This window comes from Schistocerca serialis, chromosome 6, assembly GCF_023864345.2.
Source record: "Schistocerca serialis cubense isolate TAMUIC-IGC-003099 chromosome 6, iqSchSeri2.2, whole genome shotgun sequence".
Taxonomy (NCBI): domain Eukaryota; kingdom Metazoa; phylum Arthropoda; class Insecta; order Orthoptera; family Acrididae; genus Schistocerca; species Schistocerca serialis.
The window spans coordinates 59,536,598-59,563,651 of NC_064643.1; the positions used below are offsets into that span (position 1 = coordinate 59,536,598).

The 27,054-nt window shown below is 44.0% G+C and overlaps 1 protein-coding gene across 1 annotated transcript in view; it reads right to left on the minus strand.

The window, feature by feature from the left end:
• LOC126484261 (uncharacterized) overlaps window positions 1-13,265 on the minus strand; it is a 145,420-nt gene extending 132,155 nt beyond the window's left edge. Inside the window, exons 1-2 of the mRNA XM_050107680.1 lie at window positions 13,191-13,265; window positions 12,612-12,899 (exon numbers count right to left, since the gene is read on the minus strand). Of these exons, the coding sequence (XP_049963637.1) occupies window positions 12,612-12,899; window positions 13,191-13,265 (363 nt within the window). The remainder of the gene's footprint in view (window positions 1-12,611; window positions 12,900-13,190) is intronic.
• Window positions 13,266-27,054: the final 13,789 nt, after the last annotated feature.

Here is a 27,054-nt window from a genome sequence, read left to right on the forward strand (position 1 = left end):
CACCAGTAAGTAAGAGCCACAGGCCAATTGACAGTGCCTGCGGCCAGCTTTCCGTAGACGGCGTCCGATGATCCGGCCGCTGCTGTCTGGGACGCCTCGCGCAACGAGCAGCTGCAGCTGGCGCAGCCAGCAGCCGCACTCCGCTCTCTCAGCACCGACCGCGTCCGACGTCGCTGCCTCCTGCTGCTCTCCGCACAGTCAGCAGTAGGCGCAACGCGTCGCAGTTCACAGTCCGCTTTGCGTCAGCGAAATTTCCCATACAGCACCCAAGAATACAATCACTATCACGGAGAAAAAGGACGTCTAAGGGACAAACTGCAGCCTCAAATCTAGTCTTCAATGCTTCACGTGACAGATCACGCCTTTGGCTATCAACACAGAAAGATGCACTGCACTCAAACCACTTCTTCCCACCACAAACGCGAAAACAAGCGGAGCGCTCGCCGATTACGTCCGCACGCCACGCCACTCACACTCACATCGGTGCACCGCTCCCCGTGGAGCATATTCCCTCGCACTCTCACACTGACGACGTGACACAGAAATTGCTTCGCGACTGCGTACTACAGGCTCCCTGCTGACGTCTCTCCAAGACACTAATGCTGCCCTCAGTAGTTATCCCGCCATTAGACGGGTGATAGGCTATTGCATAAGCATCGAGGACATTCTCAGAGTCATTCCGCTATTGTAGATCTATGATACTGGCGCGGCTACGGTCCACGCATGGAAACTCTCCTGGAAGTCCAGGCGCTTGTAACCGATGCACCATTGCCCGTTTACTGTAACATTCGCACCCTCACATTGACGATGCGACACAAAAACCACTTCGCGATTTCATACTACAGGCTCCCAGCCGGCTTCTCTCCAAAGGACTAAAGCCACACTCAGGCGTTGATTCGTCATTATGCAGATGCTTTGCTACTGCATAAGCATTTAGGTCATTGTCGGTGTCTTTCTGACACTGTACATCAGTGACACTTGCGCGGTTAGAGTCACCACATTGAACATCTCCTGGGAGCCGACCGCTGCCCGTTTACTGTAACCCTTGCAACCTCACACTGACGACGCGACACAGAAGATGCTTCTCGATTAGATACCACAGGCTCCAAGCCAACGTCTCTGTAAGAGATGATCGCCGACCTCAGGAGTTGGGCTAGAGTTGGCCTATTGCATAAGCCTCGAGAACATTGTTGGAGTCATTCTGCTGGTGTACCTCTATGATACTTGCGCGGCTGCGATACCAGCATGTAACCTCCTCTCACAATACAGTAACTTGTAACTGATTCACCGTTGCCAGTTTATTGTAATCCTTGCACACTCACATAGACTTTGGGACGCAGGAATCTCTTCGCCATTGCATACTACAGGTTCTCTGCCAATGTCTCTCCAAGGCACTAATGCCGCTCTCAGGAACTGCCTCGCCATTGGGCGAGCCACTGTTAGTGCACATCAGTGTTACCGCATTAAACCTCTCCTGGATGTCTAGTAACTTGCAACCGCTGCACCGCTGCCCATTTGCTTTAAACCTCGCACCGTCCCATAACGATGCGATATAAACGTTGTTTCGCGATTGCATACTACAGGCTCTAAAACACTAATGCCACCATCGGGAGGACTCTCGTCATTATGCGGGTTCTGGCCTACTGCGTAAGCCTCGAGGACATTGTCGGGGTCGTTTTATTAGTGCTCATCTATGATAATCGCGCCGCTACCAAGACCACATGTAATCTCTGCTGGATATACAGTAACTCTAAACCGATGCACAGTTGCAAGTTTATTCTAACCCTCACGGCCTCACATGGGCGTAGGGACACAGGAATTGCTTCGCCATTGCATACTTCAGGTTCTCTGCCGACGCATCTCCAAGTCACTAATTCCGCCCACAGGAACTGTCTCGATATTAGGTGGGAACTGGGCTATTGCATAAGCCTCGAGGACATTGTCCGAGTGATTCTGCCATTGTACAACTATCATACTCGCGCGGCTACATTCGGCGAATGGAATCTACCTTAGCAGTCCAGTAGCTTGTAACCGATCCACCGCTGCTCATTCACTGTAACCCTCCCATCCTCCCACTAACGATTACAAACAGAAACTGCTTTGTGGCTGTGCTACAGGCTCCCTGCATTCGTCTGCTCTAGAGACCAAAGCCACCCTCAGGAGCAGTCTCGCCTTATCTGAGGTTGTGCTAGTGCATAGGCCTCGTGGACATTGGCGGAGTCATTTTGTTTCTGACATCTATGACACTGGCGCGGATACGTTCACCGCATGGAAACTCTCCTGTGAGTATAGGAGCTAGTAACCGATGCATCGCTGCCTGTTTACTGTAACCCTCGGAGCCTCAAACTGGCGATGCGACACAGAAACTGCTTTGTGACTGTATACTACAGACTCCATACCGACTTCTCTCCAAGAGACTAATGCCACCCTCAGGAGTTGCCTCGCCGTAAGGCGAGTACTGGGTTATTGCATAACCCTCGAGGACACTGTTGGAGTCAGACTGCTAGTGTACATCTGTGAGACTGGAGCGGCAGCAGTCAGCGAATGAAACCGCTCCTGTTAGTCCAGTAGCTTGTGACCGATACATCGCTGCCCATTAACTGTAACCCCCGCACTCTCAGACTGACGATGTGACACAGAAATTGCTTGGAGACTGCACACCACAGGCTCCCTGCCGACTTGTGTCCAAGAGACTGATGACTCAAGAGTTGTTTCGCCATTGGGCGAGTGCAGGGCTATTGATTAGCGTCCAGGATATTGATGGGGTCATTCTGCTAGTGTACATTTATAATATTGGTGCGCCTATGATCAGCGAATGGAACCTCTGCCGGGAATAAAGCAACTTGTAACCGATGCGCCGCTGCCTGTTTACTATAACTCTCGCAGCCTCACATTGACGATGCGACACAGAAATTGCTTCGCAATTGCATACTACAGGCTCCCTGCCGCGATTTACGGGTGGTTGTTCCGTGGGCGCTGATCAGGCGGCCCTATTCATTTCCAGTATATTTTCAGCGGTTGAGTTAATCCGAATTTGATGGCCACGACATCATCGTGGGTTCACCGTCATGCTCTTCTACGACTGCAGCACGATTCTGGTCTTGTGACAAACGACAGTTATTCTGCTGGTAGATGCCATCGCTGCTGAGGAAGGCATCAAGCGCAAGGGGTGGCAGGTAGCCCCTAATAATGTTCTCGTAATCCACAGGTGTCGTGCCGCCTTGTATTACTGCCGCAGATCCACCTAACCACAGATAAATGTCCCCCAAAATGTGATGCAGCCGCCATCGTTCTGCGTCCGTGGTACACTGCATGTCTCGAGCAGCCGTTTGCCTGGGCGACGGCGTATTTGGACATGACCGTCGACCTAGTTTAACAATAAATGGGATTCATCCGACCAGGTCAAACGATTCCATTAGTCCGCAGTCCATTCACTATGACACTATGCTTACTGTAATCATAACTGACGGTGTTGTTGGGGCAACATGGCAACACGTTCCTCTGCTGAATAACACCATGTTAAACACTGTGTGCTGAACGGTGAGCTCCAAAACACTTCTGCCCGTGCCAGCTCTGTACACTGTCGTCAGACCTGCCACAGATGGCCTTGGAGACCTGTGTTCTGTGATGAGGTAAGGACGTCCAACTTCTTGTTGCCTACTTATGGTTTCAGCATTCTTCAACCGCTTTCCTCTGACGCATGTGGAAACATGGAAACGAAAGGAGTTCTAAGCATTTTTAGATCATAGGTCAGTCGTGGTGTGAGGTATGTAGGCGACCTTGGGGATGAAGCCTGTAAATGACAGACCATATGGGGACAGTCTGATAGAAAAGCTTGAATGTGTTGGGCATGTACAAAAAAGAAAGACTTCAGCGGAAAAAAACTATCAGACGGTAAACACATAGGTCGTCCAGGTCATCTTACAAAAACTGAAATTGATTCTTTGACTCAGTATTAAGAACTAGCAATAAGGAGAAATGTAGAAGATTTGGAGAACGTGAGACGAGATATTTGGGCAACATGGTTTCACAGAGTGTCAACAGATGAAATCCTACAGCATGGTTTGTGCCCAAAAGGGGAAGATTCGTGGTGCAAGTACTGGTTGAGCAACGCTACAGGCATATAATATACCCACAAGCATTCGTTACAACTTGCTTTAATGAAGGCACTTAGACCTATATACAGGGGTCTGGCAAAAAAAAAATCTACTTAGTAAATGTATGAATGGTCTCTCTCAGAATGAAAATGAAAGCTTCAACAGCTTATATAGGAGAGAATACCCAAAACTGTACTTGTTGGGCTGATGGTGCTGAAGATTGGTGTAATGGATGCAATAATAATAGCAACAATCAATGGTGGTGCAATTTAACGGATGAATGTTATGAAGAAACTGAACATCCAGACGGGAAGGAATATGGCTTCAGCTCTAACTGCCACTGATAAGCGGCGGGTAAATGAAGCAGAGGCAGCTGCAGAATTCGTTGCCAAGGAGTCAAGGATAAAGAAAAGAATGAAGAGAAAGAGTATGGAGGATAAGGAAACAGGAGGACAACTGGAGTATGCAGCTGGAATGTTCTAAACGAGCATAGTGGTAAGTTAATAATTTTGTAAATTTTCTTTTGCGACTAACCGAAAACTTTTATTTTCATCATTCAGGAACACTTTTCTCCTAAATGTCTGAAGTTAAACTCACAAAAATTGGTGCAGGTATTTAGAATGTCCTCCTCTACGTCCCTTGTCTACTATTTTCTGAAAATTTGTAATATGAAGATGATGTCGGTGATACTTGAGCTACATTTTTAAATATTTTCGCTGTAGTAAAATAAATTATTTGTCTTTTTCACTGATCAGGATGAGGGAAGGAAACTGGAGGCATAAAACACTTGTGTAAACGTTGTCTGACCCCTTTTCCAAGCTGTGCAGTCAATGGTTCCAAAGAAATTGGTACGGCACTGAAATAGTGTTCCGTTTTTTATACTGATATAATATTGTTGTGAGTAGCAAAATATAATAAATATCTCAAAAAAAATGGCTCTGAGCACTATGGGACTCAACTGCTGAGGTCATTAGTCCCCTAGAACTTAGAACTAGTTAAACCTAACTAACCTAAGGACATCACAAACATCCATGCCCGAGGCAGGATTCGAACCTGCGACCGTAGCGGTCTTGCGGTTCCAGACTGCAGCGCCTTTAACCGCACGGCCACTTCGGCCGGCAAATATCTCAAGATTTAATCGTACCCTCTCTAACACTATCACTTTTATAATTAAATTCTCTCTAAAAATCGTGTACATCTGTGCTAAAAAAGGACAAGTCTTTTATCGGCCCGCGAAAGTGAAAATATATTAACAATTTTTTTGACTTATCCACACCCTTGATGGCCATTTTAGTTTGAAAGTCTTGAAGGAAAATATCAAAATATCCAGATTTTTGTAAACGGATACATCGTGTGCTCGTTTCATGAGCTGTTGTAAATCCTTTAGGATCACGTGAGTATGGATATGTGGAACAAAGAAACTCCTAATCTAATTTAACAACCTTTGTGAGTGATTTGACATCCCCGCGATTCTCCTGACTAGTCTGAGCCTGGAAACGTGCACTATTTGAAGCTATGATTACTTAGTCCTACCACGTTATACCACTTTGGACTGGTAATAGTAACACGTACTTGTTGGCAATGATTTCAATAGTTGTACATTCTATAGTGTAATGATATTGTTTTTTTTTTTTGTCTGATTGTAAGCATTTGTTGGGATAGAGGGTCACGTGACCTACGTTGTGTCAATTGTGTTGATTGTATTCAAGCGTTCCTGGATTTTGCAGTAGTTTTCTATCGGCTTAGAAGCCCTGCATACTACTGCATCGTCTAGAAGTAGTCGTATGGGATCTGACGCTACTGCAGCGTCTAGTAATGTATCGCCATTGAGAGAGGGGGAAAGTGACAAAATGTTTCGATGTTATGCATGCAAGTATTTTGATTACCAAGTGACCGAGCAGAAGTAAATATAAGGTTTTCGGCAAAATAAGAAACCAGCATCGCACTGTTTCTGCTATCTATAGCTCTATAGCTTTCTGGATCTTCTGAGCGAACAGCTGGAGAGATTCAAACGTAAGGTGATCGGTGATAGCAGACTAAAAGAAAAAGGAACTGAAAAATTATGCGATCTGAAAATATGTTAAGTAATTCTACAGAGAACTCATGTCGCAGGGAAAGAATTTTGGTTGTGGACATCATTCCCACAACCAGACTGTAAGACCGGAACTGTACGAATACGTGACTTTTCTAATGATGCCTTCCACGCTACGTTATTCTAATGACCCGCGATAAGTTATTGGCCGTAGCGGTAGGGAAAGGGGTGTCAGTTCTTCCGATATACAGGGTGACTCCACGATGATTATGCAAACTTTCAGGGACGATGGGGAAGGGTAAATCTATTAATTGGAGGTAAGTTATCATGGTCGGGAAAACATCGAGCTGACAGTTAAAAGCGGAAATCGTAAGAATACCTCTGTGGACCTCTTCTACTGGAAGCTCTTTCCTTTCCATACTTCTGGAGTTGGTTGTGTACTTTCCAGTAGAGAAGATGTGTTGGGCATTAACAAAGATATACAAGAGCTCATAGCAGCTGGAATATGGATCTTAAACCTAGTATTTACTCGACTTTTTTTTTCTTTTGGCCCATACTGCCTCGTTCCATAATATGGAAAACAAAGACCTTGTAGTAGAAGAGTCCCACTGTCAGAGGTGTATTTACGATTTTCGCTTGTAACTATTGAATGCGTCGTTTCCGGATCATGGTTTCTTATCACAGATTGACACATTTGCCCACCTCCATCACCCCCGAAAGTTTGTAACATCATCACGAGATCACAGTGTACATGATACTACTCCAGGCAGGTGTAAAATGAATGTGCGCAACGGAAAACAATAACCGCTAAAATGATGATTTGGCCCCGTCTGCCGACTCCCTGAAGCAGATCTCAGCATCTCTTCATTCTCTTTTTATATGTAAATCACAATCTAAACATAAATGTATGATGAAAACAACTAATACTACTAAATGATAAACGTTGTTGTTCAATATATATTTATTAAAGTTTAAAATCCACCCTTTAAGTACAATTGTCTATATTTCCTAACTAAAATTATTGATCAGTTTCCCAACTCTGCCCCTTATTATGACTGCGCGATCTAATATCAATAACGCGAAACGACTGACTTCATCTACGTACCAACCAATAGAAGACACTATTTTCAAAGATGATCTACGGTGGTGTGGAACCTCAGTGGAAATAAACTAAGGTGATAACAGCTGTTCAGCGTTATAGCCCTAATAAGCCTAAGCAATTTGCGAAATCCCCATATGTAGTGCGTCCGCTGCGTCGAAGTAATGGTTCTCGTACTCGTCTGTGACAGTGGAAGAACTCCAGCCACGGCAGAAGGCGGTCCTCTGACTAACATTCTCTAATACTGTCTTCTCCTCTCCGTGTTCTACACACGAGAAACGTGAACGCCCAGCCACAAGGACAGAGTTCAGATAACGTCTCAACGTAAGTATATGCAGAAGAAGTGCTCTCAGTTACTGAACGCTGCGTACTCAACGACGACTTCCAACCCGGAGGTGAAGTCTAAAATCGTATAGGTTCCCAACAGTACAGTGCCTGACTGTTCTAACTATAAACTCTCCTGAGAGCAAAGACAGCAAGACCGTCTGTACCAACAAAGCTGTTACCGAGCGACCGTCATACACGGGCGCTACAACGGAAGACCTCGTCTCTCCACCGCTGGCTTCCCAGCAAGACTCGGCTCCCCACCTAGTAATTCCGAAAACGAATCATATTCCCTAAACCACGGAATATTCTCCCTCTCTACAAATTCTTCCGAACGGCGACAAACCATATTTTAGTCTTTTGTCGTCCAGCACGGAAAGTTTGCGAGGAAAAACCTATACTCGTACAATGGTAAGCTTCTGAGTAAAAATCCTTGGAAAGAACCCAGACTGCGCGGTTTCTGAGGTGGCATATCTTCGTTCCTCCAGCTGCGTCCAAGCTTTCCAGAGTTTGGAAGTATTATCCGGTTATCATTCCGGCCCTACTACAATAGCGGCAGGCCGGCCCTGTATTGTGTCTTCGCGCTCAGGTGTCCAGACTGTCCGTCTTGGCAATTCCTGTGTGGAGCTGGACACCACACCTGTGTGGGTCTTCCACCCAGGACTTGCCTTCCACCTGCCATTTCATTTCCACTGTCGTTCCTACCTCCACTAGTAAAGGCAATCATTCATTACGCCATTCTCATAATAAATACATCCAATCACCTTTCATGCAATAAGCGTTAACAATTATTTAGAAGGCGTACGCGACAGTCTCCTTTGTATATTCATATATACAATGTACAACCTATCACGTGATACCTAATTGTGGTTGTAGATCACGGCAAAGTATATGGATGAGTGCTTTTAAGGTGAGGAATTATAGCCACCTTGCAGGTGTGGCGCGGAAGCAATGAAGCCTTCGTAGGTCGCTGGATGGAGGTGGTACGCAATCTGCACACACGAGCCACCTCATTCCCGTAAATTCCGGGGCGTGATGCCAACTTCAAACACATGCCAGGTGTGTTCGATCGGGTTCAAAACGGACGAGCTGGGGGACCAGCATATAAATTGGAATTCACCCCTGTGTTCCTCGAGCCACTCCGTCAGGCACCTCGCCTTGTGACATGGCGCACTATTTTGCTGAAACACACCTCTGCTGTCATCAAACATGACAGTCATGAAGGAGTTTACGTGACTTGCAACAAATGTACGATACTCTTTGGTCGTCACGAAGCCTTGAACCTGCTTCACTAGGCCCATGGTCTGGTACCGAGCGTCGCGGAATTTGAATCCCCGCCAGACGTCATGGACGTCGAAGACCCCTAGAGGTCTCTGCACCATCGCGCCGTAAGCTATGGCGGCACGCGCCTCCTGGCCCGCATTTAGTGTAGGCTAGGCGCAAATTGAGAAGCGTATAGCACTTCTAACGTCACACGTTGCTACAGCGCGACACGCACGTACCGCACGGGTCACGCGGGTCCAGCGCATATTGCGACGCGTGCACGATACTTCGCACGCGCCGACTGGCGACGCTCTGCGCTGACTGAACCGAAGCGTGCGCAACCTCTTATCTTTCTCAAACGATTTTACGGAAACTATTCTCTGAAAATAAATGATTTTTGCCTTGTTTGTAGCGTTATATGTCAGCTTCGTGCCCATCACCTCGCTAATGACCATTCTTATTATGATGTACACATTTTGGTAAGACACTACGCAAAACTCAAAAAGTTTGCAACGAAAATTGGGTGTCGCTATGATTTTGCGTTTGGTGCGTATTACACCATATGTTGCTGCGTATGAAATTTAGCTAACATGCTGAATTTTTGTCTAGACTTGCGAGGAGATCTCTATCTGCCTCCGATCTCGAGAAAATGCATCCCATGTAGCGCGCTCACTTCCGATCTCACGCCCGCGAGAATGATATACTCGCAACATCTCTCGTATCTCCTAAACCGCTAGAGACATCGAAACGAAAGTTTGGCGAATGATAGCACGCAAGGAGGAGTGTTTTGCCAATTATTAAACACACGGAACTTTCTTATCTATGGCGAAATATCACTACTTATACTTTTATTTATTTCCCTCCAGTGACTAATTTTTTAAGAGTTATCGACAGCTAGCGAAACAAGAGCTTCCTAGTATGAAAATAATCGTGAAATTTTTTCTTTTCTGTTACTGCAAACTGACACGAGGTTTTTCGTAAGCTATTGAGCTCTGTAATTGCCAATTACTTGTTTAATGAGGCCCTACGTTTCGGAATTCTGTCTCAATAGCTGCTGTGAGATGAGTTTGGCAAATTACATTGTGACAAAGGAAGTACATTTAAACCAGTCACCAAGAGAAATGTGGCCTTTACTCATAAATGGTGATGGTTCTTCGAATGAGAAAAGGTTAACAACTCACACAAAAACAGATTGGCAATTCTGTTGGAATTTTGGTGGAATCCCCGTAACCCATCGTATTTTTAACACTGAGCGACGGGAATGGAAACTTACCAAAGGATTTTATTCCATCTCTTGATCTGAGCAGTATTAAAATAACGACGAGCGTTCCTTCAGGCGGAATGATAGACACATGCCAGATACTGTTTACTCACCTAGGGCTTGCCAAACTGACAATGCGTGATCGCGAATAAAATAGTTATTCAGAAAAATAAACAATTGATCTGTCGCACAACACAATGGTCAGTGTATTGTCAGCAGCGAAGGATAATGCGCGCGACAGGAATGCACAAGTTAGCCATGTGTGCCTTGTGAATTGAAGTTGGGTAAACATTGTCATGAAAGTAGATCTGCCTCTGTCAGCAGCATATTTCACCAAATTAAATATATCTAATCATAACACTCTTTTAGGATATACCTACTTTCGTAATAATAACGACCATTTTCTTCATTTGTGTAGCCTGTTGTATAATTAGTTTATTAATGTTGATAATGTCCATGCAACAACTGAATTGCTTTTTCTCATCACGGCGAACCAATTGTTATCAGTGACTGCTTTTCGACTGTTTCTAGCTTGCAGTGGAAATATGTTGTTCACATGCATGTAGTACAGTGTGTCGTATTACATTATTACATAAATATCAGAGTTATCACAGTGAGACTTCTATACCTCAGATCTTGGACGCTTTTTACCAGATGCACAAAGGGATCACACCTGTGGAGATTATCCCCTTCTAAATTTTTGTAACAGATCGTACAGATACGCTAGCTTACTAGGCAGCGAGAATATAACCTTGCTTTGCTTTCCTGCCTTGATTCTTAATCACATTATTTTATAATATTCCTTGCTTCCTTATTCACTACCCTCTGTCCCTTCTTGCGATCTGAAAACATCACGGAGTCATATGGTGCAATTCCAGCGGCCAATGGCAAGTATACATTTTTCTTGACAGAAGAAAAACAAAACAAAACTATGCAGATATACATAACAGAAAAGTATAACGTGCTAACGAAGAAAGCTGGAGCGTTTAAATGGCGAAAAACCAAACACTACCCGTAGGCAATTAAATTCAGTACACAGTAAGGCAAAATTTATCGTATGGGCAATATTACCACTGCTCATATGAACCGTTCCGATGTGAGCATATGGCCGGGATACTTTTCCGCTCCCCGCCTCAAATTTCCCACGGTGCTAGCGAGGCACACGCGACGCTCGGCGCGAGAAACTGTGCCTCAACCACAACGCCGCGCGACCTGGCGCAGGCGCGTGTCGCGTCCCAGTCGCGTCGCTTCGCAATTTGCGCGGTCCCATTTGAACCTGTGACGTTACAAAAACGCGCGCTGCGCTGCGTCGCGCCACACGCGCTATACGCGTCTCAATTTGCGCCTAGCCTGTCAAGGGCGCCACAGTGGAACATGTGGTCCCAGCGGCCAATAGCGGCGTCCCCGATAGAGTACTTAGGCGCCTGCCTCGCGCTCAGCTAGCGAGTCTAATCTCGCGTACGTCGGTTTACACCTCGCTTCGCGCTAGATAGCTTTCTTCTTTGTTCTGTATGGACGGGTTTGTTTCCTTGTGACTCTGTTGTCCGTTCTTGTTGTTGTTGTCGTAAGGTCCTTCGTTGGTCACGTCCCTCCTCTCCCGTTGTGTTGCTGTTGGCGGGCCTCTCCGCGGGTCCCGCCGCGTGTTTCGTCTTTGCTACCCCGCGACCGTCCTGGTCGCAGTTACAAAACATGGATGCCCAAGTAAATGTTCACTAGAGCATGATGGAGCTTCCGCCATGTTGTTTCCGCCCCGCAGTAGAGCTATCAAGGAGCTGTTTCTTGGAAGCCCCCGAATTCGCACCCTTCCATCGTAAAGAGGAAGAAGGTATCGGAATTTGACACACCATGCAACGCTCTCCTGCAGCGCCAACGTCCAGTGCCGATGGTCACTTGCCCGTTTCAGTCGTAGTTGGCGATGTCGTGATGATAATATTGGTACATACATGGGTCATTGGCTGCAGAGGCTCTGCCCAGCATTGATGTCTTATGTCAGTTCCGCCACAGTTCGCTGCCCTTCCTGCTTCACCAGTCTGCCCAGCCTACGACGTCCGACATCTGTAATGAGGGGCGGTCGCCACATGCTGAAGACACCCACCGCAGCACTCCTCTAACACCCGCCGAGTCGTGTAGTTTACGGAATGCTCGTGCCGAGCCTCTGGGCCGTCACAAACTACGTTGAGTCAAACTCAAATGGATCGCGCACCTTTTCCATTCCACACAAGTACAGCACACTCACCGATACTAAATCTCCCGTTCGTGTGTCTCATTAGCAGTCATTCCTCGCCATGTGACGCTACCATCGCCTTGACTGTTTTATATCGATAGTAGGTCGGTGATCATAATGTCGTGGCTCACCTCTGAAAAACAAAGGCAACTAATACGGTCGTCTGGAGCACACACATCCTTACAAAAGTTTGGTCCCCATCGCTTTCCCGCTACTTTAAGCGACCACATCAGGTGCGGCACTTGCTGTAGAAGACGCGGCAAGTGCTGTCGCTCCGCCGTCAGTGCCGAGGGGGAGAGCGCTCCACTCGCCGAGCTGCCGACTGCCTGGAGACCGCGAGTGAAGCGCCGCATCGGAGTGGCGTCGGAGGCGCCGCAGGCGTCGCTGCCTGGCCGCGGGCTGTGAGAGCGCGCCGCTCGGAGGCTGCCTGCCACTCCTCGGTCGCAGTCCGCCGCTGGAGCCCCCAGGACTGGGCCGCTGCGGGCCGGGCCCGCTGCGGGCCGGGCCCGCTGCGGCTCCCCGGCTGACGTCACTTCCGCCCAGCACGCAACTGCACTCCACTCACCCCCGTCTGCCCGCCCCACCACTTCCGTCACAACCTTGTGGGAGCGCCGCGGCGAACCACCCAATCCGGCCAGGTGCTTCGCTCTGGGGGAAGCTCAGGTGGTATCGACCCACTCCTGCATCGCACGTTCTCAGAGGAATACTCTGACACTGAAGAGCTCCGATGGGAAATCGCCACGTTCCGTGGCTTTCTGAAGAAATACATTTCCAGAAAAGTCAGATGACAAACAACGACTACAGATTTATTTCCTAAAGACACAGTACTCGAATATAGAAAATAATCAATACTTTGTACTGATAACTATGTACAGGACTAAGATACTTACCGAAAAGCAAATTTTCGCTATCAGCGTCATATATTTAAATTCATTCTTCACCGATTTATTTATTAAATGCACCATCGCCCAAAGGAGTATTATGCAGCCTGCCTGTGAGTTTCGTGACATTGCTAAGTTGTGATTACAAACCACGATATCTCATCATTATACAATGACGAGCCAAAACATTACGACAGCTAGCCCACCCCGAGACTGAATACCTCCTGGTGGTGTTGCAGGCACGTGACGCAATAAGGAAAGAGTGGAAGCGGACCAGAGGCGAATGGACAATTAATATAGCGAAACAACGGGCTACACATGCGCAAATCCACTGACAACGGGCACTTTGTTGAGGAGATGTGGCTGGAAACGAGAATCTCTGATCCAGAAGCCGGTCACCTTTTGGCGTACTGATGTCGTGAGCACGTATGGAAAGTGGTTCAAAGATGGTGAAATAATCAGTTGGCCACATGGTACTGGACGACCACGACTCATCACAAAATGGAGAGGTCGGAGAATCCCCCTCTGTGTAATCCAGGATAGGCAGCGGCGCTCTGGGTAAGGTCTGACGACAGGGTACAATGCTGGTGCAGGCACAAGTGTTTCGGAACACCCTGCTCATTGTTGAACATGGAGCTTCACATCACACGATCCCTACATGTTCCTGTGATGGCCCGACGACATCGTCATTTATGATTGCAATGGTCACAGCGTCACTGAGTTTTCACCACGGATCAATAGAAACATGTCGCCTATCGAATGAATCGCATTTCTTGTTGGGTCCTTGCTATCTGTCACCCAGGCGAATGTCTCCACGAAGCATGCACTGTGCCACAGATACAGGCCAGCGAGGGCAGAATAATGCTCGGGGTACGTCGGGCTGGGCTTCCGTGGGATCTGTGGTGGTTGTCCGGTTATCCCAGGCACCGTCACAGTAGTGAACTGCGTGAACGCTGTTGCGGAGCACCTGCATCCCTTCATGCTGGAAGTCTCCTCGCACAGCGATGATATCTTCCAGCAGGGTAACTGTCCGTGCTGCAAGGTCACAATCGTGCTACAGTCGTTTGACGAGCATTATAGTGAACCCACACTGTGGCCAGCAAATGCGCCCAGTCTGTACCCATCGGAACGCGGGTGCCAGCTGCGTGCTCATAAACCACCATCCCGTAATTTGCCGGAACTGCTTGACTTCTGCGTAGACATCTGGTGCCATATACTTTTGGAACCCCGTCAAGGACTCGTAGAATCGATGCAGAGCATAATCTCTGTTGCACTGTGTTTGAAAGGTAGAGAAACCTGTTATTTAACATGTGTTCATAATGCTTTGGCTCATCATTGTTTATGGTATCATGTGAAACCATTTTTCATCCAACGAATGTATAATTAAACGAATACGTGGTGTCTGTTCTTTCGGACGTGTCGAAAAGCACAGATTCTACATATTCATATAACGGATTAGCTTCAATGGGCAACTAATTCACAACCTTCAGTGTGGGTGCACATTACCGTTCGACCTACAGTGGGAATCTGAAATTAGCGAACATGGATGGAGACTGCACTTAGGTGTCCTAGGTGGGAATGCGTCTACTGAGGAGCCTGCCGAGGTAGTCCGCGTGTGTTCGATAAGCACTGTGTCTGCATGGTACCGTGATTAGCGCAACTGCCTTATACGGGGAGTCCCAGTCTGGCACTCATTTTCACTCGTCACCGCTGATTCCGCATAAGGTCACAATGCAGCTGATATCGTTAGCTCTTTTCCTTTCCTTTCCCTCCCTCCAGCTTCAAATGCATAGCATGTGTAATTTTTCTTCCAGTGGTGACAGTTGAAAAAAACAGAACCTGTTAAGAATAAATTTAAGTACGAGGGTCCTCCACAAAGTAAGTGCCGTTTCTATTTCTATCTCCGAGCGTGCGCCGGCAGTTACTCTGACTCAAGGAGATGATGTGTACGCCATTTCCAGATCGCTGCTGCCGACGTGTGCTTTGTAGTGCTTCTTTATAATGTCAGCCGTAATTGAAAATGCAGCTGCGCGTGAAATCAGATCTGTGATTCGTTTTCTAAATGCAAAGAAAGTTAAACCAAAGGAAATCAGTTGGCAAATCTGCGAGGTTTATGGACAAAATGCTATGAGTGATTCAATGGTTAGAAGATGCTACTGTCGCAGCTTCGAATCATGCCTCCGGCATGGATGTGTGTGATGTCCTTAGGTTAGTCAGGTTTAAGAGGCTCTAAGTCTAAGGGACTTATGACCTCAGAAGTTAAGTCGCATAGTTCTCAGAGCCATTTTTGATGTCGATTCCACGTTTAACTAGAGGCCGCTTAACACAGTTGTTGGCCTACACACAGGTCACTGAAGTGGTGCCCAATTGAAGGACTTCCACCAGACCATTAAGCCACAAGTTATTATTGACGTTATTGTTATTAATTATGTGCAAGCCACTACAGGACTACGCCAGACGTCTACGACCCATACTTCTTTCACCTTCTCATTCTACATTCCTTTCAGTTGATCAAGATGCTCCTGTCTTGAATTTCTTGACCTCTTGGCTCTCTTTCCACTTGAGTACTTTGAGCTTGAATGTTTATCTGTCACGTATATCTGAATCGCTTATACCACCATCTTTCACGTCTTACTGAATTTGGTGATATGCTACATGTTCTTAATGTTTTCTGTGTGCACCAAGATCTGTTTCTCTTGATATGCCCATAACATCTGAGCCGAAATTTATTCATGTTACCTACTATGTTAAACATGTGTTCGATCTCTTGTGCACTCCGAACTCTGTTTCCCTTCTTCTGCCTTATTAGCCTCTTTAGATTTTTCTGCTGATTATTCTCCCTAGATTGATTTTTTTCTACTGCAGCTCCCTGATCCATCACCAACGTTTCTGATGCGCATAAGATGCCTTTAACATAATCACTCACTTCTACATTACGTGATATCCATCGTTTATTGTAGATGTTTCCTGTCTTACGGAATGCTCTACTCATTTCGTTTCTCACTTTTCGAGTTTCTTTCTCTATCCCACTTGCCTGTATCGTCTCTCCAAGGTAGTTGAAGCTGTGAACTGTCTTGGTTTCACCGTACTTTGTGGTGATGTTTTCTGTTGCACATCTTTGATCTCAGCAGACAACCCTGTAGAAGCGATAAGTGCGGGTTTCATGTTCTACTTTTGGGTCATTAGGTGTTTGCTTGATAGGTTTGGCCCAGTAGAATATCCCTCCATTTTGTTGCAGCCACTTCTTGGTTGTACGTGGTAGCTGCAAATTAGGTCTCAATAATTGTTCATTTATTTTCACCTTTCCAATGGATCACTATGGTATACTTTGTTTAGGTCCCATCCACCATACTGGAATGGAATCCGTCTGCTTTATTCAATGGCACCGCTTTTTAGCGGTGTTCTGCTCTGATGGACAGCGAGTGTTGGGTAGAAAGTTCCGAGCCTTCTAGCTCTAACATTGTAATGCAGAAGTTTTTAATAATTTGTGCCGTGTACGGCGCCGGCGCTAGTCGCCTATGTTGGTGATGCTCCCTCTCGGCGGTGAGGCGACCTCTGGTGCGATCTCGGGACATTAGGGGAGAGAGAGTCCTGGTGGTGGCGCGAGGAGGAAGGGAGCGGCGGACGCAGCGAAGTGCTGCAGTTGTGCTGTGGACGAACAGTGGGCGTACCGGAATGTTGGACGAGAGTGTAGCCCGCCGGCTGGACGCCAAGATTGCTTCCGGATGATGCAGTGCCACTCAGCTACTGCGTTCGGCCAACGTTACTACCCGGCCTGTGTGCTGTTCATACGGCTGCAGAGCGCCACTTACGGACGTCTTATTTGTTTCTTGTGGGACTTGAAATATGTACCCCACAGAAGATTCTGAGGGTTCTTATTAACGAGCAAAAATTAAGTTCTGTGTGCCTTGTTGTATGAGCAGGTCGCGTGTGAATATTGGTACTATTACTCACAAACTAGCTTCGTGCCCTGTCACTGCTTACAGAAGCGTCTGTGTTTATACGCGTTGTCCGTCGCTAGTGTGTAATACTGCCCTGTCGCAGGTAGTACGACCTGAGATGTGGTTGTTGTTGTTTTTTTTCTAATTTTTTGAGCATATATCGAGGTATGGCTTGTTCCATCTCTGTTCCTGATTATTTGTTAATTTAATGTGTCTGGAAGGTCTTTGTTCCTTACCTATTGTGTTGGTTCAGTTTAAAGTCAAGTTATAACGATATAGATTCCAGATATCTTGTCCTTTCTGTTATGATAAATCCCTTTATTGCACAGGACGAAGCGTAATGTTTAGTAATTTTCTTATATTTTATGTTTGTTGTAAGGCGCGTGGCCTGATATGCTTACTTGGTATATTTTTTGGCAGTAGCTATTGATAAAACGGCCGATGGAGCTCCAATTAATATTTTGCGGACACTGAAGTAAATGTTACTAAGATTTGTAAAGGAATCCCTCCTCCTGATTTCATATATGAGAAGAGTCATATGTTGTCTGTGGTAGCTTGTGTACATGGCAGCTTTCTTCTGTAATAAAACGGATTTTGACATAGGTGAGTGAACTCAAAAATGGTTCAAATGGCTCTGAGCTCTATGGGACTTAACTTCTGAGATCATCAGTCCCCTAGAACTTAGAAACACTTAAACCTGACTAACCAAAGGACATCACACACATCCATGCCCGAGGCAGGATTCGAACCTGCGACCGTAGCGATCATGCGGTTCCAGACTGTAGCGCCTAGAACCGCTCGGCCACTCCGGTGGGCGACTGAACTCAGTCGAATGCTCCATTCGCATTCCTGGCCGACGTTTCCATTAACACACTTCATTTTTTTTTTAATTTAAAAATCTTAAAGCAATTTTAGAAAATTGTAATATCAGTGTATGTCCCAGGGTTGTTATTCCTTCTTGATTTGTTGTTATGGAGATGTTCACCTAAAGCTGTGGCTTTTAGTGCAATGAAACCAGTAGTGATCTAAAGATGAAGGACAAAATACAGCTGAGGCGGTTTATTAACAACTAAGGCGGTTTTTTATTTGATATGTATTTTGTTTTCTTGAAGGACATTATTCTGTTTTCTCATAGGACATCTGACATCCGACATCCCAGCCTTCTCTTTCAGCACTGATAGACCATCAGTGAATGCCAGGCAGCCAACATCTTTGGTTTCCCTTCCTTGCCTGATAGGTTTACGAGGTCCCTGTATCTTCAATTCTTTCTCCCATTCCCTGATAACTTTGTGTAAGAGTATATTGAATGTTACTGATGAAACACCATCGTCCTCCTTCGCTCCTTTTGATGACTCTGCCACGCATTTAAATCTCGATTTGATACTTTTAGTGTCTGTACCCGCCAGGTTAGCCGAGAGCACTAATGTGCTGCTCCCTGGTCTCGGGTAGGCGCACAGGCCCTCCGGGCGGATTAACGTCGAGCCGGCCGCGGTGGTCTAGCGGTTCTAGGCGCTCAGTCCGGAACCGCGCGACTGCTACGGTCGCAGGTTCGAATCCTGCCTCGGGCTTGGATGTGTGTGATGTCCTTAGGTTAGTGAGGTTTCAGTAGTTCTAAGTTCTAGGGGACTGATGACCACAGATGTTAAGTCCCATAGTGCTCAGAGCCATTCGGACCATTTGATTAACGTCGAGGGCCGGTGTGCCGGTCAGCTTGGATGTGCTTTTTAGGTGGTTTTCCACATCCCACTAGGTGAATACCAGGCTGATCCCCACGTCCTGCCTCAGTTAAACGAGTCGCAGACGTCTGGAACACATTCGCACTATTTCATAATTTGCACTAGACATAGACAGCTGGGGTGCACTAATGCAGTCCCTGGCTTATGGGGTGGCTGCAGAAAGGGCATCCAGCCACCCCTTAAAAATTAACCAAGCCAAATCCGTACTTATCCTTGCTCATGATGCAGGACAAAAGGCAGTAGCAAAAGAAGAAGAAAAAAAAGGCTTTTAGTGTCTGCCTGATAACGTTGGTTGTCTTGTCGCTGGTATCCCTCCTATTCCATTACTTGAATCAATGTTAGTCTATAGAATGATACGCCTTTTTGAAACCTACAGTGGTGGACATGGTATCTCTGCTTCTCATAGCTTGGTATCTCTGTCTACAAACTGAGTACTGTTCAGCACCATATCTTCCGAGTCTGAACCTTGCTTGGTATTCTACTACCGTTATTTTCCAGTTGAAATTCTGTCCTGTCTGGAAGGCAGCGTGATATAATTTTGTATCTGACAGACAGAAAAAATATCCTCCTGCAGTTGTTAACATCAGGCCTATCCCCTTTCTTACATAGGGGATACATAACTGAGCAATTCCAGTCTTCTGATATTACTTCGATCACCCATATGTGTTGTAAGATATTTGTTATTCCTCTGATAGTATGCGGCTCAGCTTTCTTTAGCAGTTCAGCTACGATGCTACCTTCTGCGACTGTTCTACCATTTTTGAACTTGATTTGTCTTTTGATCTCCAGTTCGCCTGGTGATTTTGACTTATTATATCTCAAGATCTCTTCGTCCCTAGGGAATCTCTCGACCGGCTCTGCACAATTCCGTAGTTCGCTGAAGTATTCTGCCGACGTTTCTTTGTTGTTCTGTGCCGGCTCTCCATCTGTGGTAGGAATCCAATGATTCTTGTTTTAAATGTTTTGTAGAAGGCTCTCTTATTACAGTTTTGGAAATCTTCCTCTATTCTCTCAACTGATACTTTCGGTACTCCGTTCTCTTTTGACTCTCCTGATGCATGTTGTCGTTTGCTCTCTCGCTTCATCGTACGTTGCCAGGTTAGCTTCTGTTTTGTTACTGTCTCATTTGTTGAATGATATTTCCCTTTCTAAATTGCTTTATCGCATGGTCATTGCACCACGAATGTCTCTCCTTTTGCTTAGACGAATTTTCTCTGTCGAGTTACTGATTATCTTCGCTTTGAATTCTCCCCAAGTAGTGGCTGTGTCCTCCTCCCACCCATATTTGATTCTTGATGGTTTTAATTTCGTTATTTCGAACTTTGGTATCAGTGTGCTCTTCTGTTCAATTATTTTTCATGTCAGCCCTATTTTGATTCTGAGGAGACAATGATCGGAGTCTACGTTAGCTCGTCTGCGGACTTCTGTGGTTCTTGCCTGCAATTTCTACGTGAGCGATTTCTTATTTTCGTAAGGATTTAATCGGTGAGCTCCCCGTCTTGGTTTTCTTGATTTCTTTCATGAAGTTAGTTGACACTGTCCTCGTACTGTGTTAGTAACTTAACTCTACAAGTTTCTAACTATTTTTGGAGATGAATCTGTGTCTTGAATATTGTCTTGCCATTCTTCAGAGTCTATTTTATCTAACTGTGAGTTTTATAACACCAAATAAATTTTTAAAATGTCATTTAGAGACTTTCCTCATGGTTTCCTCTAGTTCATATCAGTACTGATGGAATTCCTGTTTGTTGCATTGTTATCTTAGTTTACTGGTTGTAATATCTCTTTATATTCGATGAATTATTCAGATACAATTCTACCCTTGAATGGCGTTTACTAATTTTCTATCTTCATACTCGCGGAATCCATGCGAAAAGTAGCTCATACAATAGCTATGCCATGAGCGCATAAGTATTATATGTAGTACTCTCTCTGGTGGTTGTTAGAAAAAAAAAAAGAAAGGGAGCTTCCGAGATTGTCTTCGTGCCGATTAGCCTGTGCTTGGTTTGGAAGAACTGTAATCTGATTATTGAGATTTATTACAGAAGATAACTGATATGAACTGTACGATTAAATGGAAATATATATAGATGGCTCCTTCAAGTAAATGGTGTGTATTTCAAATTTGAGAATTAATGATATTTAACGATATATTGCGTAGTTGTTAATCAGAAGGGACTTCCGAAAGACTGGATACGAACCTGCACTTAATAATCCAAGAGCTCCATTGCTTCTTCGGAAGGTTAAACTTCATCAAAGCCAAATATCCGCTTGATCTGAGGTTTCCCGACTGATTATACAACGCTCCAAAAATTACGAGGCATTTTATTTGTGCAGATTAGCAGACTGCCGCAAAGCACGAGCCTGCAGAGAAGAAGAATCATCGCCTGATTTCATTCTAACAAGTAAAATTTCAGAATCATTTTGAGTGACTGAGCTATGACTGTATTTCCTATCATGAATGATTGATTGCTCGAACGAATTGAGAGCTACATAATCACGTAGATAGGAGGAAGAATTACAGTGGCGCCAGTGTGACAGGACTCTCTTGGATTGTTATATAATATATGTATTTTTTGTTTCATGAAAACCAACGAGAACGAGAGGTAACTAATCTGAAGAGAGATTCGGTGCCCATAGTAAAAGATTGCTGATACCAAGAAACGATGTCAACTATTGGACAACACCGAGACTACAGAACAAGGCCAGAGAAATCTAATTTTTTTTATCCTGTAGTTAAAATAGTTTGAAATCAATTTAGAAAGAACTTTTTTCCAGATAGTAGTTAGATTGTAGAACTGTATATTGTGTGATTTTCGTATCTGGACATTGAACTTTATGCCATCTGTGAAGTAATTTGAAAGTTAAGTGTGTCTACGACAGTAAATTTGAAACCGTATTTAGTGATTAGAACCTGATATTGACAGTTATTTAATTGTATTGACTAGAGCGGCATTTAAAATGTCATTGAATCAGCAACGAGACGTGCAACAGCCTTCAGCTGTTTGCGCAGGAGCAGAGGCCACGGATAACAATTCTGAGACTGTTGTGGCTAGCGGTAGCAATATAAATAATCCCGCTGGTTCAGAAAACATTCATACAGCAGCTGATCAGACTGTTGTTGACACATTAGTTGTTATTATGCAACAGTTGTCTCTATTAGCCGAAGGCCAAGCAGAGGTAAAACGAGACTTATCCGTTATACAAAATGAATTCAAAAATCAACTAGCCGAAAATCAAACACAATTACAAAATCAGTTAAGAGCAACGTTTACCGAATTAGATCAGAGATTAAATACCCAGACACAGGAAATAAAGGAACAGGCAGAAAGGACCGAACAGAATCTTATTGCTCGAATTGAGCAGGTCCGCTAACAATGCCAAGAAAACAATAGTAAATTAAAAGCGGAACTAACCGAATATGTATCCGTCAAAATTGACACGATACAAAAACAAGTAGAACTGTTTCCTCAAGTAATACAAGCTCAAAAGGACATACAGTGTACTGTAGCTATGATACCAGAAATAACAGAATCCCAAGATAATCTAAAGAATCAATTTGACGAAGTGAGGGAAAACAGGAGACAGTGGAACATAGAATGAATGTACTTGCGGGAAAGTTTTCAGAAATGACATTAGAGCGGCAAAATTATCCTTCGGAAACGATAGAAGAAACTGTGAAAGTAACTTTACAGTCAATTTCAGAGAGTTCCGAGGATAATTTTTTTAATAAAGGGTTAAAGGAAGTTCGAGAACAACTTGGCGAAGATTTCTCGCGTTGGAAGGAAAATATCGAAAGATCACTAAATCTCTCGCAGGAGGATTTAGAAACACCGAGAAGTAGGAAACAAAACTCTCAATCTGTGCGTGACATTCCGTCCACGTCAAGATCCGATGTAGATAGAACTGGAACATCACAAGTTAGATTCGATATAACGGAGAGCCACAGGGAAAAGTACGAACAGGATGATTTTTGGAATCGTAGTACCGTTGAGGAGAAGATGATTAAACAGAGACAATTTCAAATCTTTAACCCTGACAAAAGGAATGTTCATCCTGTAGTCTTTATTCGAAGTTTCAGTGGTCTATTTCCACGATCTTGGACAGAATGGCAAAAGATTAGTTTTGTATCTGGATATATACAAGGAACAAGAGCATTGTGGACATCCGAACAAACAACTTCTTGTAAATGTTACAAAGAATTTGAGCAGGCTTTTCTAGCCAAATATTGGTCTGCTGGAGTACAAGAAAGACTTAGGCAGGAAGTATTATATCCTGAGCCTTTCTCATTTTCTAGAGGATCTCTAAAGAGATATTTTGAGAAATACATTAATAAATCTTTGTATTGGGATGTACCGATTCCTTTGCCGGATATACTTAGAATACTCAAGTCCAGACTACCCACCAGTATAAGGAATCAGCTGTTGTATATAAATGATAAGGATATAGACTCATATATGACTACGCTTGATCATATTGATATAATTGAGGAGGACAATAAAAGGGCAAGAGAAATGTCATATCAAAGAAGAGTAACAGAAGCGAATCCGAGCTGCAACTCGAATGGGAATGGCAGTAATAGTAGCAGTAACAATAATCATAACCAACTACACTCTCCGAGGAGACTTAGAAATGGACAAAATGCAAACAGTAATTATTACCATAATGGAAACTTTAGTAATGGTGCAGCGAGGGGCTATTTTAGGAACAATAGGAATTTTAATCGATATGATCCAATGTATGGCAACACAGGACAGTTCTACCAACACCAGCAAAACAACAACAATAATTACACGAATCAAGCAAGGCAATATAGTCAGAATTCACCACAACAACCGATAATCACTGAAGTAGCTGAAGAGACAAATACCAATCAGACCAATAATCAGTCAAACTAAACATGACCGCATCGTGCCCCGGAGGAGCGGTCAGGGGATCTGTTAGGGGCGAAACAGTAAAATTACAATTGTTAAGATATAATGATGGTGAGCTATTGACTGAAGAGTTAACAAAGGATTTAATAACGTGTCATAATGACAGATCGAGTGTTCCGGTATTGGAAGTATGTGTTGAAATAGAGGAAGTTCCAACGAATGTGATATTGGACACCGCCGCTTCCGCCAATGTCATCTCAGGCGCTCTTTTTCGGAGAATTATTAGGAAGAAGAAGGTACCAATTTTGCCAGTACAGAACTGCAAAATCATCGGAGCTGTTGGAGCACGCTCTCCCAATGTCAAAATACAAACACAATTAGAGATGAAAATGGGAAATGTAGCAATAAAATGCACGTTCCTTGTAGTGGAGAAGTTATTAGTGGACTGTATGCTTGGTATTGGGAGTATGCAGGAGTACGATTGTCAGATAGATTTTTTGGAAGGAATAGTTAAATTTAGATTAAATGGAGAAGAGATAGCACTGGATTTAAATAGAAAGGAAACGGTGCATGAGAAATATTGTCGCGGTGCCATAATTCAATTAATTGACATTACAAACGGTCGTTGGAAGGAGCTTTCAAAGGATTTGATACAACAGGAGGACTTTAACCAAACAACAATGATAAAAGCTAGTGAATCAAATCCGCTTACCGGAGAACAAAGGCAGCAGCTTCATTATTTGTTAGAGGCATATGAAGAGATTTTTGATGAGAAACCGGGAATTATTAAAGGGTATATTTGTCACCTACAAGTGAAGCCACATCAGACTTACTGTTACACGCACTATCCGATCCCCTGGCGTTTAAAACAATCTGTTCAAAGGGAGATAAATAGAATGTTAGAATGGAACTTGATTGAGCCATCAACTAGTCCATATTGTTCTCTGCTCTTAGTCGTTCCAAAACCTGGAGGCAACGTAAGATTAGTTCTGGATGCGAGAGAGATTAATAAAATAATAGTACCTGTAATATGAAGACCAGAATTTAAAATTGGAGGAAAAGATTCGACTCGCACTTGTCAATTTAACTAAAAAGGCAATACAACGGAAACTGACATATGATAAACGGATTCACCGGATTCAGACGTTTCATCTTGGAGAAAAGGTTTTATTGAGGCGACACATCCATTCCTCGAAACTGATGAAGAACATAAAGAAATGGAATCTTATTTATACCGGACCCTATGTTATTGTAAATATGCCAAATCCTGGATCATACTTGTTGGCATATCCCGAATCGAAAAGGATAAAGAGATTATTCCCGCATAATGATATTAAGAAATTTAGTGAAGGATCGTAGATCTGTGATACCAAATATGGAGAAGAATTTAGTGTGGAATTTGACTATGAGTCGAATGTGTATATAAATATCAAGAAGTTTATGTTGTCTAGAGGTTAAGAGACAGTGAGATTACTCCTGTGATATGTTAAGAGACAGTGAGATTGCTCCTGTGATAGGTTAAGAGACAGTGAGATTGCTCCTGTGATAGGTTAAGAGACAGTGAGATTGCTCCTGTGATAGGTTAAGAGACAGTGAGATTGCTCCTGTGATAGGTTAAGAGACAGTGAGATTACTCCTGTGATAGGTTAAGAGACAGTGAGATTACTCCTGTGATAGGTTAAGAGACAGTGAGATTACTCTTGTGATAGGTTAAGAGACAGTGAAATTACTCCTGTGATAGGTTAAGAGACAGTGAGATTACTCCTGTGATAGGTTAAGAGACAGTGAGATTACTCCTGTGATAGTTTAGAAAAAAATTTTTAAGATAGGTAGAAGAATTTGTTAATTACTAGTGTTTGTAAGTGTGGACTATGAGCAGAAGCCACAGTGATATACAATGAAAGTGCATCTACATTTCCTCAAGACGCGGCACTTATGTGAGAACTGCGTGTGAAACTTGAACAGTGTGGGATATGTAGGTAAATACGCTGTGTGTATGATATGCGCTGTTCGCGCAAGAAAACAAATGAACTGTGAAATGAAGCAACAGTCGATAATGTCACTGTTGCAAACAATTGATGAAACTCTCTGGTTGCGCGAGAGAAAATTATTATAATTTTTAGATTTTTCATTATGCCTTCTTTACCAGGAGAATTAATTTAAGAATTTTAACTAACTTTTTAAGAATAGCAGTTTGTGTGTTTCATATTATGGGCATAATTGTTGAAATATATTTCCATAAATGTTCATGAGAGGATGAGGAAGATTCTACGAGTGGATGATTTGTTAAATGAACATACGTCATCATTAATGATATTTATTTGCAAGTGGATCTATAAATCAATTAATTATAAGAATAATGAAAATTTTTCAAATTATTCCTTTTGTGGAGTCAGTGTCATATGCCTGTTTTTAAAATTTTTCATCAGGTGTAAACTTAAATTTTATCCATAATTTCGTGATTGAAAGCAAACCTCGGACAGATTCAATGCTCTACTTCCACCTGCACTATAACAAAACGAAGATTAGATTAAAATTTTTTTTTGAGAGGAATACATTCGATATGAGCTACAACAAAATTTAAATGCCCACGGTCTATATGGCAATGTTTTGGACAATCAGCAGTTGTAATGCAAAACAACTTTGGTATTGAGGACTATAAAAAAAAAAATCGCCATTGTCAGGACTGATGGATGTTCCAGTCTAGTACAGATGGAAGAATATAAGAATCCACTCCGATTTTGAGTTCAACGATGAAATATGGACTTCGTTGCCTTAATCCACTCTCTTCCAGGGATTTATTCAGTCAGAACTTTTTCTTATTCCACTTTAAACCTGTTTCATGTTCACGTCCCTGACCATCTGTTCCTGAGATCATCTTCCTATTTCTACGGCACGTTACCAGCTTCTATCCTGTACCATAAGCCATCGCCTGTCCTCCGTGCCGCGTCCACCAAACGCTGTACGTCGCCTACCCGGTGTCCGTACCCAGTGTTCCTGTTCCATCGACTTCACAACGAGATCGCCGGCTACATCGTCGAAAGAAGAATTTTGAAAATATTTTTTTGAGCAATATTGTAAAATTTTTTTTGGCTATGAGGCACTTTTCCTTCGATCTAATCTATAGAGCTTCTATATATTTCAAAATTACTGGATTTAGGCTTTCCTATCTTCTTTAATACCTGAGCTGGCGTCTATTCTTCCGGGTTTTCCAGGGTTTCCCTGTGAAGGCCAGTTCCCAAATGGGTAGACCTTTTTCGTAATTACACCAATCTACATCTTCCCTGGTTATGTACTCGGGATGCGCGTATACCCCGGTACA